The sequence below is a fragment of the Nomascus leucogenys genome, chromosome 4 (assembly GCF_006542625.1).
Source record: "Nomascus leucogenys isolate Asia chromosome 4, Asia_NLE_v1, whole genome shotgun sequence".
Lineage (NCBI taxonomy): Eukaryota > Metazoa > Chordata > Mammalia > Primates > Hylobatidae > Nomascus > Nomascus leucogenys.
The window spans coordinates 51,797,900-51,815,763 of NC_044384.1; the positions used below are offsets into that span (position 1 = coordinate 51,797,900).

At 37.2% G+C, this 17,864-nt stretch overlaps 1 protein-coding gene across 2 annotated transcripts in view; it reads left to right on the top strand.

Moving 5' to 3' along the window:
• CDH2 (cadherin 2) overlaps nt 1-17,864 on the top strand; it is a 232,339-nt gene that overhangs the window by 178,367 nt on the left and 36,108 nt on the right. For both annotated transcript variants that reach the window (XM_030810618.1, XM_003261974.3), the window contains 7 exons: nt 4,823-4,960; nt 5,620-5,805; nt 8,131-8,384; nt 9,820-9,962; nt 12,735-12,968; nt 13,264-13,497; nt 15,413-15,552. In XM_030810618.1, the coding sequence (XP_030666478.1) occupies nt 4,823-4,960; nt 5,620-5,805; nt 8,131-8,384; nt 9,820-9,962; nt 12,735-12,968; nt 13,264-13,497; nt 15,413-15,552 (1,329 nt within the window). The remainder of the gene's footprint in view (nt 1-4,822; nt 4,961-5,619; nt 5,806-8,130; nt 8,385-9,819; nt 9,963-12,734; nt 12,969-13,263; nt 13,498-15,412; nt 15,553-17,864) is intronic.

Consider the following 17,864-nt stretch of genomic DNA (forward strand, 5'->3'; position numbering starts at 1 on the left):
GGCTGGGTGTCCATGGCAAGCTCCCTTACCTTCCTAAGCCTATTTCCTCATCTGTAAAGTGGGGTTTCAAAACCCCACCTGCCTCATAGGATTATTGTGAGGACTAACTGAAATAATGCATAGTGCATAGCACTGTGCCAGGCACATAGTGCTCAAACTCAGTAAAAGTTGTTTTTTGTTTTTTGTTTTTAAATCAAGGCCCTTGGAACAGTGCCAGCATGTAGTATGTATACAAAAGAAAGACCACATTTATAAGGTAGATGGTACTTTTAGTCCCATTTCACAGATGAGGGAACTGGGGCTTAGCACTTAAGAATTTGAACAGAGTTGGCCAGGCATGGTGGCTCACGCCTGTAATCCCAGCACTTTGGGAGGCCGAGGCGGGCGGATCACGAGGTCAGGAGATCGAGACCATCCTGACTAACACGGTGAAACCCCATCTCTACTAAAAATACAAAAAATTAGCCAGGCGTGGTGATGGGCGCCTGTAGTCCCAGCTACTCGGGAGGCTGAGGCAGGAGAATGGCATGAATCTGGGAGGTGGAGTTTGCAGTGAGCCGAGATTGCGCCACTGCATTCCAGCCTGGGCGACAGAGCAAGACTCAGTCTCAAAAGAAAAGAATTTGAACAGAGTCACAAATCTATACTTCCCTCCTAAGTTTCGGTGACATTATTATTCAACTCTCTGTCCTCAACCCAATTTATCTAGAGGCAAATCTGTCGTCTCCTGAAACCTGTGATTTATGATGAATTTCCTATTTCACGTGACCAGGACCTTCTCCTCAGTCTCCCAAGGTCGTCGTTTAATTGCCTTTCCCATGCCCTGCTGTCCCTCTACCTGCAATCTGTTTAGTCATCAAGTTCTTCCCTTTTTACTCAAAGTAATGACATTAAAAGTAATTGCCATTAAAAGTAATGACAAAAACTGCAGTTATTTTTGCACCAACCTGATAGTTGGTATGCACTATTGAAGGTTCTTCATATTACTTCTTCCTACCATTTCTAGACTTGCACTCATGCATTTGGTGGCTCTATATGGTCCTGTGATCCGTTACTCTCTGCCTCCATCACTTAGTGAAAGCAAGGCTGTATCTTGTTTTGGTCACTGTTTTATCCAAGTAAATACTCCATTGCCTGGCATTTAGAAGACATTTCATTAAATGTCTGCTGTATGAATGACTGAATGTTCTCACCTCCTCATTCACTGATGTCACTCTAGTTCAGTGTTTCAAAATTGTGCTGTATGTGCGTAAGATTTTAATTGGTAAATGCAGAGAAGCCTCTAGGACAGCAAGCGGACACAGCCTTTCAGGTGCTACTTCATCAAGTAGAGATTGCCAGAATCTAATAATTTCATCATGTTTATTTTTTACTGTCATATTTATGATAAGTGATGCTAGCTTTCCATTTATGGGACTTTTACAATAAATTAAGCTTTAAAAAGGGAAATTAACGTCAAGATAAATAGGAAGTGACTCATAGTATGAGGAAATGTTAGAATTGGGACTATTGTATGTGAATCACTGTGGTTTTGGGAAAAGGTGGGCTAGTTTGTGCTCCCAGTATGGGTTTAAAGAAGTAAATTATAGCTATCCATGTGAATAGAAGATGGTTTTTTCTTTACCTGAAATAAGATCATGCAAAACCCAAGGTTTCTTATGCATTCACCCATCCATCCACCAAGTCAGAAACATTTGTGGAATTCTTACTCCGAGTCAGGCACTGTGCCATATGCCAGTGACACAAGCAAGCATCAACAATGCAAGGGCCCTTGGGACACTTGTGTGTGTGTGTATGTGTGTCTCTGTATGCACACACATGCACAATGAGGCAGATACAGACATACGACTGATAACAGCCATATAAACTATAAACAGTGATGGGGTGTGTTGTGAGGACTCTGTCCTGGGGACACAAACAGCTCTTCCTCAAGGACTTTCAGAAGTCATCTCCAAAGCGACTTTTAAGCCGTGTGTTAGCCAGGCTTGGAATGAAGGGAATGGTATTCTAGGCAAGGGTTTCTCAACCAGGACACTATGACATTTTTACTTGGTTATGAGGCCTGTCTTATGCATCATAGGATGTTTAGCAGCATCCTTGGCCTCTACCCATTAGATGTCGGTACTGAGTTTGGTTGTCACAACTAAGCACTCCTTAGTTGTGACAACCCAAAATGTTCACTCTGGGTTAACATCCACTTGTCTAGGCAGAGGAGAATGCCAAATGCAATGACATAGGATCATGACAGGGCATTTGAAGATAAATGCAAAACAGCTCCAGGTGTGGGGTAAGCGAATGGGAGGAATCACTTTTGTAAAATAGGCAAGTTTCAGAGAGGGAAGGATTGACAGCAAGCAGATGAGTTTGGATTTTATTCCATATAGAACAGGAAGGGAGGAGAAGTTTTCAAGCAAAATCCCCTTGATCAGCTGAGGTACTATGAGAGCGGGAAGTCGAACCCTTATGGAATCTAAATGTCAGTCATTCACAACCAGATGCCCAATGACCAAATTAGGTAAGAAGCTCTAAGCAGTTCAGTTGTCTAAAACATAGGCTATCAAGGCTTCCTTACTAAATATAAGAATGTTTTACCAATCAGGCATTTGAAAATGGAGGTGACATTATTTACTATTTACCAAGTGGAATTTTTTTTTATTTGAAGAGATACTGTACTTTGGAAATAACAAGTGTCCTTTTGTAATTTAAAATTTCCAGACTAGCTTGAAGCAATAAGAAATTTCAAGTATTAGCTACTAGTTCCAATATTGCAGATCAATGGAAAATTATTGGATGTATTATGCTTACATAATTCTGGAGATTTTTGTACACTAGACATTAGGAAATAACTATACCTTCATATAATACCTATGTGAGTTAACTTCTTAAAAAATAAGCTTCCTTTTTTTTCTCTCTTTTTGAGAATGTTCATCTGTTTCTGCAAATAGCAGCTAACAAAACTGACATTTCAAAAGTCATAAAAGTTTTTATTTTCATGGTTTTCAGCTGGGAGGCTGAACTGAATGTCCTGCAAAATTCTCTCACTAACCATGAAAGCATTAAGCTGAAGTGACACTTCTAACTGGGGAAGGAAACCAACTGAAGAAGTATTATAGCCTATGTTAACATTTTTTTTTTTTTTTTTGAGATGGAGTCTCGTTCTGTCACCCAGGCTGGAGTGCAGTGGCACGATCTCGGCTCACTGCAACCTCCGCCTCCTGGGTTCACGTGATTCTCCTGCCTCAGCCTCCTGAGTAGCTGGGATTACAGGTTTCCACCACCACGCCCGGCTAATTTTTTGTGTATTTTTAGTAGAGACGGGGTTTCACTATGTTGGCCAGACTAGTCTCGAACTCCTGACCTCATGATCCACCCGCCTCGGCCTCCCAAACTGCTGGGATTACAGGCATGAGCCACCGCACCCGGCCCTTAGCCTATGTTAACATTATAGTGAGGTACTGTGGGTTAAGAAAAAATTAAATGACTCAACCAACATTATTTCTTATTGCGTGTGTGTTTTTTAATTCAAAAAAGTGTAACGTTTTCTCTTTTAGGAAGACAAAAAATAACTGAAATAAACAACTGCTAGAGATTGGCATTTGGGTGAACAGACAGAGACTTAGAATCTAATGTGGGCGGTTTGGCTTTCCTTCCTACTCCTTTCTTTTCTTTGCCCCTCCCCCGACAACTAAATCAAAAGCTACAATTTGTATCTGTTCTATCTAAGCTCCAGAAATCCCTTAAGAATGGCCATTCACAATGTTAGCTATATTTAGAAACAGGGAAAACTGCACTTTGCAGTGACAGTTTATTTTTGTATGTAGTGGATTTTGTTGTTCAGAATGTTTTAACATTTATGAAAATGATCACTGTTTTTGATCTATCTGTGCCAATTTCCACTGAGATTCCAAATGATTTTAGATATTGTTTAAAGTGAGGTTTTCCTAATATAAAACTTACTCAGCAAATGCCTGACTTCTCAATCTCAGCATTTTCTCTTAGATATATTATAGCTTAATTTGGCTCTTTTAAAACAGTCAACCTGGAATTTGAAAGTAGTGGATGCCTGTCTAATAATAATAATCATCTACATGTAAGTGTATCAATATTTATATCCATTGTAGGTCTGTGCTTAAAGCAGTGGACACAATGAGTGTTACACCCAAATCCTAATCCGTTGAATATGCAATTATCAAATATATGCCCTGTTAGAAGACTATGGAAATAAACGTAAACCCTTCAAGTTTTGACTTTGTTTAAGAATACTGTATATCTCTTCTATATGGTTTTGAATCATATGTATTAATGGAATTTAAGGGGAAATATTGCATCTACCCTGTAATAATAGAATATATGTAAGAAAATATAAAAGGAAAGCTTATATACTTCTCGAATTATATATGTGTTCTTCTCCCTGTCTTAAGATTCTTCATTGTTTTTAGTATCCTAAACTGGGTAGAAATTAACATACAAGAAAGTAAATACAAACCAAATGACTTGAATGCTTGATCACAATCTCGTGAAGTGAAGAAAGGCAAAAGTTGGAACCAGATGGAGGTTTCAGCTTAGCTGTGAATTTCACACATCTGCAGTGCATTCCTTTCTGCCAGTAGAGGTGAATATACACGGTTAAATCTCTCTAGACAAGGAGCAGACCTGTGCTTCATAAGTTAAAGGAAACTCCACTTGGGAAATTTCAAGTCATGTTAATCAGAATGAATGATGCCATGCTCTCCTTGCATTATAAAGAGCCGTTTACAGAACAACTGTTATGTCTTCTTGAGGAATTAGTTTCATTTAAGTTGTTATCTTTATGTCTTTTTAGAAAGTGCAACAGTATACGTTAATAATTCAAGCTACAGACATGGAAGGCAATCCCACATATGGCCTTTCAAACACAGCCACGGCCGTCATCACAGTGACAGATGTCAATGACAATCCTCCAGAGTTTACTGCCATGACGGTGAGTACAGCCTGTCACTCACACAACTTTGGATCTGTAGTTCGTTACTGAGGAGGTTGGTCATGAATAATAAATGTGTTAAATAGAGGTGGAACTTGCTTCACCTAATAGTAGCATGGCTGCTAACTCAGACATTTCTGTCATCAGGGCCTTACATGAGGCATCCAAGTAATTTGTTTCTTCGTAGTCTTCAAGTCCACTGTTAAAGTCGTTAAAATAAGCTGCCTGGAAAACACGTCCTAAAAAGACTGTGCTGTTATAACAAAATGCTTATGAATATTTTCAGGTGCATGAGCTGCATGACTGATCTATGCTACTTTGTCAGCATATAATTATCCATATCTGAAGTAAAATCATTTTGCACAGACAAGTTCTTTCCCCCACCCCACCATAGTCACCCAGAGACTCACAAGTGGATGCTGATTTTAGTATTAATGAAACTGTAAGGTAATTTGGAAAAAAGTTGGACTACTGAAAAATGTTACAGCATTTTTAAAGTCAGACATAAATGCTGTGATTACCTGCATTATCAGTCTCCTCATTTAGTGTAGATAATAAAAATTTAATGGGGCAGTAAAATCGGACGGTGTGGTCATCAAGACAAGTTGTCCTTCAGTGGTCCATGCTGCTCCTCTGACTGAGGTTTGTCTTTCTGGCAGTTTTATGGTGAAGTTCCTGAGAACAGGGTAGACATCATAGTAGCTAATCTAACTGTGACCGATAAGGATCAACCGCATACACCAGCCTGGAATGCAGTGTACAGAATCAGTGGCGGAGATCCTACTGGACGGTTTGCCATCCAGACCGACCCAAACAGCAACGACGGGTTAGTCACCGTGGTCAAAGTAAGTGTTCCTCGGGCCACTGATCTCTCCAACAGCTGCTCAGCAAGGACCAATATATGGCCCCCACTCATTGTTTTGCAATGGAAACTTAGGACGTTTTTCTTTCAGACATCTCCAGATGTGGGTCTGATATATATTTGGGAGGTTGTATCTTACTGTTTAATTTATGCTGAGGCTAAGGCCAACATTAGTACTCTCACATCATCACTGATGTGAGGGTTTTTGAATGAGAGTTTTGTGATGAGAGTTTTGTGAGAGTTTTTGAATGAGAGTTTTGAGTGAGAGTTTTGTGAGAGTTTTGAGTGAGAGTTTTGTGAGAGTTTTGATGATTGTTTTTGAATCAGTTTGGACAGTTTTTACCAATCTGAGGATAGGACTGGCCTGAACAACATTAACTGTCAGTGTAGTTGATATATTCGTGATATATCACATTCTGAAGTTTTGATCACCATTGATAGCTATTAAGAATGATGCCTCACACCTGCTATTTTCATGTCTACAGCTATTAGAATATTGGCAGATAGTGAACAAACCAGAAAAGCCATAGAAGTAAAATGTAATGAGTAGGCAAGAAGAAAGCCTGCATTTTAGAAAGCTCTTGCATTTGCATGGCTGTTTTTAAATGCTATTTCGGAGACGTTAAGAAATTCGTTCTTCTGATCTTATGGTCAAAAAAGAACCAAACAAAACAATTGAATGCTAGAAGCCAAGGGGATGTTCTTCAAGAATAATAAATGCATAGCTATAATGGTAAAGCCTGTTAAAGTGAGCATCCCTTCCTTTTAGCCACCCAGTAAAGAGATTTACTTCTTTGCCTCCCACCTAAGCACTCTTGATTTGTAAGTGAACCTAAATGTTGACCTTACATAGAAAGATGTGCTAAAGTGCCAGTTGCCAATAATTATGCAGATGCGTGAGTAGAATGGAATGGGAATGGAAACTCTCAGAAGGAACATAGTGATCAAAAGCACCAACTCGAGTCCGGTGTCTGTGTTAGAGTCCCAGCTCTGTTCCTGATATCTGTGCGATCATGGCCAGCTGTTTAACCACTGTAAATTCTAGGTTTCTCATGCAGAAAGGGGCTGATAACAGTATGTTAGTCATAGTGTTGTGAGAGATAAATGAGCTTCAAACACATTAAAGGACTTTGAACTGTGCATATACCCCTTAGCATAAATGTTACATCAGGGGAAGGTTTCATGTGGCTAGTGAAATCACTCTAAATACTGCAATCTTAACTTTCTGGCTTTTTTTTCTGTCTTGTTTAAAATACTAGAGAAAAGAATGTTGAATTGGAGATTTAGAGAGAAAAAAAAGATGTGAAGATTTTAAAAGGTGGTCTAGGGTAGGAAACTGGTGCAGTTTCTGCTGATAATGAGCGTCACCTCTTGATCATTCTTAGACTACCAATTATGAGCCTAAGAGATCTTAATGCTCTTGTTTTTCCTGTTATTACTGCACAGTAATGCTTATTTGCACCTCCATTAGCAGGTGAACAAGGGAAATTAAGAGTGAATGTCCAGTCTAGTCATTTGACTCCTGGTAACATTTCTAGTGACAGCAGGATTCAGTGAACTTTGGAAGTTAATATTTACATGAAGGGTTATTTGTACATTGCATTTATCTAGAGTGTTTTTCTTAAATTTGGGGGTTTTACAGACCAATAAAATACCCAGAAATATTCAAGAAGACAGCAGAGTTTTAGTTTGCTAAGAGGAAAAGAAAAATCTCTTCCACCTACCAACAGTATTATTTTTAAAAGGTGTGTTTGCAATTATGTATACATGTTTGTACTGCAAAATGTGTACTTCAAATTATGAAAGGTACTTTTAAATCAAATAAGTTTAGCTGTATTTAAAAATTACATTTTCTGATTTTTGGTTTGTTTTCTTCAATTCATCATAGACTGATGAAAGCTTTCCTGGGTGAGGAGTGATCTTTGTACTAATGTTTGAGAGTATACATTTAGACCATCATGTTCTCAGTTGACTTTATATTATTTAGTATTTTTAGTCAACAATGCTATTCTTAAGAATAATCAAGTTTTTAGATGTGCCTAAATAAATAAATCTGTGCAGTAATCATGTGCACTGTTTTGTGAACATAAATCTTTTAAGTACTCAAGATTTATAATTAGGTTAAATTGGGATAAATATTTTGATAAGTGACCATGCTAATGCATGTTTTCCAGAAACTTGAGAGGAACCTTATTATGTAGTGAATGAAGAAACTAATTTTTTGGAAATGGAGTTGGTAGAGGAATAAACTACAGAATGCAAGCATTCTTATTTCCTGCAAAAATGTGGCTTCCCTTTTATTTTCCAGCCAATCGACTTTGAAACAAATAGGATGTTTGTCCTTACTGTTGCTGCAGAAAATCAAGTGCCATTAGCCAAGGGAATTCAGCACCCACCTCAGTCAACTGCAACCGTGTCTGTTACAGTTATTGACGTAAATGAAAACCCTTATTTTGCCCCCAATCCTAAGATCATTCGCCAGGAAGAAGGGCTTCATGCCGGTACCATGTTGACAACATTCACTGCTCAGGACCCAGATCGATATATGCAGCAAAATATTAGGTATGAAATGCTGTTTGTAGTGTTTTTGTAGCTTACTTATGTTCTATGCTGTGCATAAAATTTATCAAATTCACTAATTGAGTAAGAAATTTTCATTGCAATCAAAACTACTTATTAAAAGATAATTTAAAATTTTTTGAATTTTCTTCTCAGTAAGTCAATGACTATATTAGATATAAATAGATACCTGTATCCATATTAAAATGGATTTACTATTTGAAGTAAAAGCTGTTCTTGTTTCCCTGTATCTGCCATTTTTACTTAAAAATGCTTTAAAATTATTTAGCCTGTGCCTTTATGCCAAACATCACAAAAAGGTTACACAGGGAACTTTCAGAGGCTTATAACATTTATCTCTCCTCCATGCATCATGAAGGAAAGAAAGCTTATGTCCAAACCAGGATCTAAGAGTTAATTATTTTCATCCCTTACCTGTACAGTAGTTACTGGACTTATAAAACCTATCTGTAAAGATTTCCAAACTCAGCAAAATCTAATTTATCCTTCCTGATGAGGGAGTGGATGGTTGGCAGAGCACACCCCATGCGACTGTTCTCCAAAGCTGGTGACGATCATTTTTAAAATGAATTTATATTTCATTAAACTTCTTACAGAACTGCTGCTAAAAGATAACTTTCTATTGTTATCTTTTATTAAATGTTAAATGTTCTCCATTTCTCTATTCACTGAAATCAAGATAACTATTAATAAATAGCCAGATAATAGATGTATTGAAATCCTACAACTTTTACCTCTCCAAACATAGCATACCTTTTCCAATCCAACTGGTTATCTAATCTTTAAAAGTTAATCCCCACTCCAAATTTTAAAAAGGAATGTAAGCTGATAAATCTGCCAGTTCAGACTCAAGACTGTAGGACTTTCTTTGCAAAGGTATAGATCTGAGGCTTGGCCCAGTGTGAAAGATTCAAGTAGGAATGGGATTATGGTGGTCTCTCCAGTGTGGCTTCATGTTGGCCATGATAAAGTGTTAAAATGTTTTAGGAATGTTCTGTGATGCAGTATTCAATTTCTATTATAATTTCTCTTAACTCCTATACATTGAGACTACTGCTTATCTAGAAAATATATTCAAGCTATTTTACCTGAACCATTGATATCTGTTGAAGTGGACAAGCACCTAAAATGATACCTTTCCAATCTGCTTTAACCCACATTAGGGAGACTGTGCTCCTAGTCTTGTCCTTCAGACACCTGTAGAATGTTCCCTACATGCCTGACCAAACACAACCTTTATGTGCCTCCCAATACCACTGTCACAAAAATACTTTTTCCTATTAAAGCTGTATTTCCAGCCATCATCTACAGAAATGCAAGTTAATAAACCAGTTGCATTTGGAACTAAACTTGTAAAATATGCTTTTTTTAAAGTTTCATAAAAAGAAATTAAACTTACTTCACTTTCATTTTGTAGATACACTAAATTATCTGATCCTGCCAATTGGCTAAAAATAGATCCTGTGAATGGACAAATAACTACAATTGCTGTTTTGGACCGAGAATCACCAAATGTGAAAAACAATGTATATAATGCTACTTTCCTTGCTTCTGACAATGGTATGTTCGCTGTTTTTTCTTGTATGTTGATGAAAGACAGTAGATCCTCATCATGCATGCTCAGGAATTAAAGTTTTCTACAAAACTCAATTGCCTGGAAAACTGACTTTTATAATTCCGAGGTCCATCTTTTCTTTATCATTTCAGACAGGCGTTCTGGAACATCCTTCACTGTCTTTGCAATGACGGTTCTTGATGTCCATCCACCGTTCATGTAGACATACCTTTGTTATCTTATTGTCCTGTCACATGTTGATGCCTTAAGTCCATCCTCAGTGGCCCTGGACACTGGGTTTTTTGAGTGACTCTTTTTATATGTCTTCTAGTCACTCTGTTTGCTGCCTTTCATATATGCATCTCTATCAGTCTTCCTTTTTATAATTCTCTGCCTCTGTCTGCCATGGGCTAGGAAACTTAATTTTGTGCATAAATTGAGATAAGTGAGTAGTGAGCTTCAGGGTATGGGTTTTAGAATACATATGTAACACCTTCTTTTTTTCCTTTCTGAGTCTTTGCTGGTTTCTAATTGGTTAAGATTAATAGATAAGGACTTTTTCAGATATGTAATATAAAGGGGACTTTTGTAAACCTGATGAGGGGCTTATTTTGCTTTGTTAGCTCTCAGTATGATGTGTGTTTCAGACTTCAAGCTCTGGAGTTCTACAGGACCCCCAGGTGCAGACTCCGGCTTTCCCACTTTGAATCTGTGGGATTGGCATGAGGTTTTAAATATATCTTTCCTTTTTTTTGTTAAATAGAAATATGTATCAGCACCTAACTCAGTGTTTTAACTAAGATATAATGACTTATACATATATATGAAGCATTTGAAACAGTGGCTGACACGAACTAACCACTCAACTAAGTATTCCTATTGTGTATTAATAGTTTCAAAACTGAACCACAACTATATTTTAAAATATTTTCAGTATTAAACTATGAATATGAATGTTGGTACTTAATAAAAATAGCAGGCTTCAATTTGGTGGTTGAAGTTGGTGTTTGCAATTTTCAAATCGTAAAATATTTTGCATTACTAAAATAATACATATCAATACTTTAAGAATAATGTCAATGAACCTTTCTAAGTCTGTGTACTAAGATTTAATGAGATTACTATCTGTAGAAAATCTGTGTAGTGACCAACCAAAGAAATATTTCTCATCCTTTTTAATATGGGACCTCTTGTTTAAATATTTAGTGTTGGAACTTTGTAGGAATCGCTTTTGCCATTGTACATCAAAGCATATCATTAGTACCTGTTTTGTGCTTTTTTGCCATAAACCGTGGCTTTCTTCTACAGTGGAACTGAAAGTAATGCATCTTGAATCATTATGTTAAGATCTAAAGAGCCATAAAATTATATGTATGTATGTATGTATGTATGTATGTATATTGGTTGTGAGTTACAACCAGATCTCTCATTCACCAAGAAGGATTGTTTTCTAATTGAAAGGGCTTTTCATAAGAGAGAGAAGTGACCTGTTAAATGTATGTAGCTGTGATGCTTTGCAATTGCACTTTAAGTCACAAGGCTAGACATGGAGCCCCAGCTCTGTTCGTTAATGATTAGGCAAGCTCTTATACTCTATATGCCTTAGTTTCATTATTGATAAATTGTTTCACTACCTACATATTCTATATAGTTGTTATAAAAGTATAGTAATATTAAATGTGATAATAAATTTCAAAGTCCTTCAAACTGTTGAGTATCATAGTGGTCATGGTGGTGTTGGAATATTGTAACAGCCACTATACTCTTCTAGTTCAACTCTCCCTGCTCTTAGAACCATCATATTCCTCATAGAAGTTGGTAAACATTCCTCCTTATTCCCTCCCCAGGATTGTGTATGTATGTGCATCTTCCTAGTTGCATGACCTTTGGCAGGTCGCTTAAATCTCTGGTCTTCAGTGTACAGCATTATTTATAAAATATTCATAAACATATTATATATTTGTGTGTGTGTGTGGATATTTATAATATAGCAGACGCAAATCACCAGACTAAATTATCACACGAAGTGGTGGAGACAACATTTTATTATAGTGGAATGAGAATAGGTTTGAGGTCAGGCCGACCAATCTTTAGTAACAACTCCACCACTTACAAGAGTGTGTGGCCATGAGCAGTTTACAGACTCAGGTTTATCTGTTTAAACCTGTGTCATAGGATTACAATGAAAGAATGTACATGGAGCAGCCTAATATGGTCTCAAGCAGGTAGTTGGTTGGTTAGTAAATATCATTTCTCTTCTGCATGATGTTCCTTCCTGAGTTGAGGTCTGTGGTTCTGTATCACTTGTCTGTAGACTGTTTCATTAAGTCAAAGCTGTGTTAAAGCGTTAAAAGCATTTATATGTTCTTCCATGCATATGTCTTGGTTCTCCATAAAAAGAGTAGGGTCCACAGGATCACGAGCCCTGTGTTTGCATCTCCAACATTCCTCACAGTGCCTGGAGGAGCATGGTCTGTGTAAGCCCTGAATAATGGGCAGGAGGGGCATGGAAGGTATGGGATTCCATAGCAGGGGCATTCTTCGTCGCCTTGCTCAGCTCCTGCAGAGCAGCAGTAGCAGCTCAGGGTCATTCTAGCAGAGAAGCAAGAAGGGGCTTTGTTCTGGAAACGGTCTGCCCAGATGCCATAGCAACTATATTTTTCCAAGGTTACACAGTTAAAAGGGCCAGAAGGTTAGAAGCTTTGAGAATTTCACCATAATTGAGGCTCATTGGTGAGAACTGTTCAGCATCGTTTGTGATTTTTCTCTCTTTTCAGGAATTCCTCCTATGAGTGGAACAGGAACGCTGCAGATCTATTTACTTGATATTAATGACAATGCCCCTCAAGTGTTACCTCAAGAGGCAGAGACTTGTGAAACTCCAGACCCCAATTCAATTAATATTACAGCACTTGATTATGACATTGATCCGAATGCTGGACCATTTGCTTTTGATCTTCCTTTATCTCCAGTGACTATTAAGAGAAATTGGACCATCACTCGGCTTAATGGTAAGAACAGGTTAATTATTTGAATATATGTGCAGTTGAGAGATTTTGAAGCCTGCCAAGAAAAGTTAATTTTTATGTGCTTCGTAATCTTCTCATTATACATATTTTAAAAGCTACTTAAAGTTTAAGTAAGATATTAAAGGCCTTTACAGCCAAAAAGGTATTTAGAATGCAACATAGTTGTAATCCGCTTTATGTGTACTATTAGATAGTAAATACATTCTGAACAATGCTATGTGTTTTTTTATCGTTTTAAGTATTACCTATCAAACTATCTTTTTCCTTTTTCGTATAGGTGATTTTGCTCAGCTTAATTTAAAGATAAAATTTCTTGAAGCTGGTATCTATGAAGTTCCCATCATAATCACAGATTCGGGCAATCCTCCCAAATCAAATATTTCCATCCTGCGCGTGAAGGTTTGCCAGTGTGACTCCAACGGGGACTGCACAGATGTGGACAGGATTGTGGGTGCAGGGCTTGGCACCGGTGCCATCATTGCCATCCTGCTGTGCATCATCATCCTGCTTAGTGAGTACTTTTATTGTCTTTTAGATTTCAGTTCTCTTGGCTTCTAGGATGTTCAGCAAAGTCATGTGTTGCTATTGCCTGGCAAAGTAGTCTAACAACCCTTTGACCTTTCAGCATTTCCTCGCCAATCATATATGGGTCGACCAAGCCCACTTTAGAAAGAAAAAACCCCAGAGCATTGTTTCAAGCACTTGAGGTTTGCAACAAGCCGCCTCAGCGTGCCTCTTCCATGCCCTCTTACCCTTTCTCAGGCTTATTGCTTAGGGAGCTGTAGTAAATGCTTTTCATAGAAAAACATTGAACAATCCCAAGTTTGAGCACTTTTCTTATGATGTGAGTATGAATTTATGGCACGTAGTTGATGATTTAGGAAAGTAAGTATATTGCTTTCCTTCACCTTCCTTCATATAAAGCACAGTCAGCAACGTGCTCCAGTCATGCGAGGATCAAGGTATTTGTTTCTGAAGGGCTGTGTAAAAGAGAGAGATTGTACTTCACATACAGCACGTTTGATAATAGAAATGATTACACAGCTCAATAAATTGTCTGTCTTTAGAGTAAGTGTAGATTAAGGAATTGCTTCTTTTTAAGGTACTTTGCAATCTTTGGTTCAATGGAATGCAAAAAATTAACCACTGGAAAGTACTTTAGGAACCACTTCTAAGCATGCAGGTTAAAAGAATAAATTGCCTGGGCCCTGTGTTTTATTGTGAATAGCAGCAGGACTTAGTTTATTGTGTGATCATGCTATGCACCAATCACTTTCTTGAAAATGTTGGCCATTTCTTTTATGTTTTCTCCATTTACAAGTGTTCTGGTAATTGAGAATTCTATCCCTTTATTCTAAGCAATTACTATAGAAGTCTAAGCATTTTTTACTTCCTGTGTGGAGACTACTTTGGCTGTAATTTGAAACCTGCATGCTATACTAATAATCCACTTGCTAGATTTAGCCCTGGAACAATAGCAAATGAGATCATGTTATCTGGCTTTAAAAGGAGGATATTTACTTTTATGGCCAATAATAAAAATGTGCTCCAATAGGAGTCATTAAATCTTTTGCTTCAGGATGTAAACTGATACCCCCAGATTTTAGATAGAATTTGTTCCTAGATGTGCACCTAGGGATATGTTTCCATTTCAACTGAAATGTGGCATAGATGCCAATCTTATCAAGAAAGACTTAGGCATGATGGATTATGGCAATGAAGAAGTAACTGACATTTTGAAGGCAACTGAATTGGTGCTGATTTTTAACATCAACTCACTGGAAAATTTATGGTTCTAGACCTGGCGCAAAGTGTAAAACATGAAAGTCTAATGTTATTTCAGTGTTCCAAGGAATCCCCTAGCTTTCTTAGCTGAAACATGCACCGGCCTCTGGGAGTCAAAACCTCAAGATCTGATTCCTGACTTAGTTCCAATTTACTACCCAGGTCATCTGGGCAAGCTTTGTCCTCCTGGATATGTGTTTTTTTCTGTGAATTTCGGAGTGTAATGATGACTGACCAACCTAAATAACACAGCGAGTAACAACTTACTGCTGTTTTGTGTCTCTAGATTTTACAAGGCCCTATTAAGGGCAACTATCCTCTAGCAAGCCAAAGGGAAGATAGAAAAAGTTACTGTCCCCATATGTGGATGGTAAAACTGAGAACAAGGATGATCACTTCTCAAGTGAGTTTGCAGAGGGCATCAGGGATGGGAGCCCAGGCCTTCATACTCTAAACCCAGTGCTTCAGCCTGCTTTGTCTTGTCTCTCTTAATATGAGGCCAGAAATAGATAGTAGAGCGAAAGATGCATTTCAAGCCTTCAGCCCATATAAGTATAAATTATTAGTACTGAATACTGTGACTAGATAGGCCAGGCTTTAAAAATGACAATATTATATATTTTTACTATTTTTCTACCTAGTCCTTGTGCTGATGTTTGTGGTATGGATGAAACGCCGGGATAAAGAACGCCAGGCCAAACAACTTTTAATTGATCCAGAAGATGATGTAAGAGATAATATTTTAAAATATGACGAAGAAGGTGGAGGAGAAGAAGACCAGGTGAGCAGTGCTTTAAATCTTTAAAAAGAAATTTTATGATCGTTTAAATTTAATAGTGGGAAGTGTTAATACATCAGTAAGAAAATGGTATCTGGTTTCCCTCCTGTTATCAGTCATTTGGTGAATTGTTTCCTATGTACGTTGAATATTTCTCCAATTTTTTTTCAAAGTACCAAATGTCACTGTGTTTATTTTGTAAACAAAAAAAAGCATTAACCTTGTTTCAAAGGCTTTAAACCCAATTCTAGTTATATCTGTGTAATGATAAGTATACTTTTCTTTACAGTTTCTCTTCACTGGATATCCAAAATATATTAAAAGCATCTTCTACTTTGGGATCTAGATAATTATATGTATGGTAGAAAAACCACTAAGACTATTTATTCCACAAGTATTTACCAAGGAAATCCAATATTTCAGGCACTATTTTAATCCCTGAAGATACCTCCATGGGCAGAGTTAACAAATATCTACCCTTAAGAGTCTTACATTCTTGTGAAATATTTGAAGTTAGAGTCAACATCTAGTCCATCTTTGTATTTATAGTGTCTGTCATAGTTCCTGGCTCGAAGTGGTTATTCAATAGATGTCAGAATCCCCTTCTGGCCATTAAATAATGTGAACCTATATCACTGTGTGCATATGGGACTGCATACCTCTTCAAGGATGAGAATGACCATAAGTGGAAAACAAAAATCTCCATCTGCTCTGAAGCAACATTTTCAGTGTTATCATAGCAAACATCTGTAAGCTCTGTACTATATGTCAGGCATTCTGTTAAGTACATTAGGTGCTACTCTCTCTTAAATCCTTGAAACTTGTGATATTAGTACTGTGAACATCTCTACTTTTGTGGTATAAAACCAAGTTAAGGATGGTTAGATTCTACAAAATCATGCACTTAGGAAGTAATAGATGCAGAGTTTGCATTCAGGTTTCTCTGAATTCATAGCCTAAACTAACTATTCTGGTACAGTTTCTCTTGAAATTATATGGGCAATATTAATGTAATCCATGAGAAATCACTATGACAGGTAATTCTTAGATACATTGATAGTCATCTAATTTCTACTGGCTAACGCAAATGTAGGGGATAACAGTCTGAAAGAGAGAACCCAGGGTTCTTTGGTTTTGCATCAGTATCAGTAAGTTAAAATGTACTCTCTTAAGTGTATATGCAGATATTATTGATAAGGCTGCTAATTGAATAGAAGCAAATTTTCATGAACGTATTTTTCCCTTGCTTCACTCCTTTGAGGAAGTGATATATCACTTTTCATTTTACAAAGCGCATTCACATCCATTATTATATAATCTTTGCGGCAGTCCCTTAGAGTTTTCCATTTTACATTTGAAGAAAGTTGCATGATTTACTTTCAGAGTTTGTAACCCACAGAGCCAGGACTCAAGGCCTTATGTTCTGATTTCAGTTTCCATGCTTGGTTTACAATACCCCAGCTCACTCATTTAGAAGGGATGCATATTTAAAGTATGTTGAAAACTTGACTCATGTGTAAAAGCTCTTTTGAATACTGACTAATTAAAGTGACTCTATAAATATACCTTAGGGTGTTTTGCTTATAAATGTCTTTGAATATTAAAATTCATGTTTGGCTTAATTCTTTAATTAATCTATCCTTTCACTTTCCTAGGCTATTTTCAAGATCAACAAACATATATTGATCACATTCTCTCATAAATCATCTACTTCCAGTATTTTACTTTTTGTGTAATTGTGCATACTTTACAAAGGCATAAACCTAAAACCCAGCTCAATTAGGCTTCAGTAAAAGTAGTAATAACTGTAAGACCACCTGTAGTAACTGGATGCTGCCCAAAATTGGAGGCTCAGAGGCAAGAACCTAGAAAAATCTCATATAGGGACTGGACCGTGGGGTATGTAATGTCACCTGATCTGAATCTTTCTCTCCTTTCCCCACCAGTCCCTTCAATAAATTGTTTAATATGGCCTTATTGTTATAGTTATATTAGGAAAGACTTATTTATTGACTTTATCCACTTAGATTGATGCTTGAGATTAAGTGGTAAAACTCACCTATTGTAAGATTTGTTAAAGTAATTATCATAAATCTACAACTTCCTCTTTACCAAATCTCTGAAGCTTGTTGGGTTTGGGGTTTTGTTTTTTTTTTGACCCCAGCCAAACTCTTGGACATAAATGTGTTGCTTCATATCTACTTCCCCACAAGTCCAAAGATTTTTCTGGAATTTTATCTGTGTTGTACTCTGGGGCTAATTTTTTCAATTTGGTACCAGTCTTCCTGTGGTGTCTTTTTGTAGCCTGTGGATTC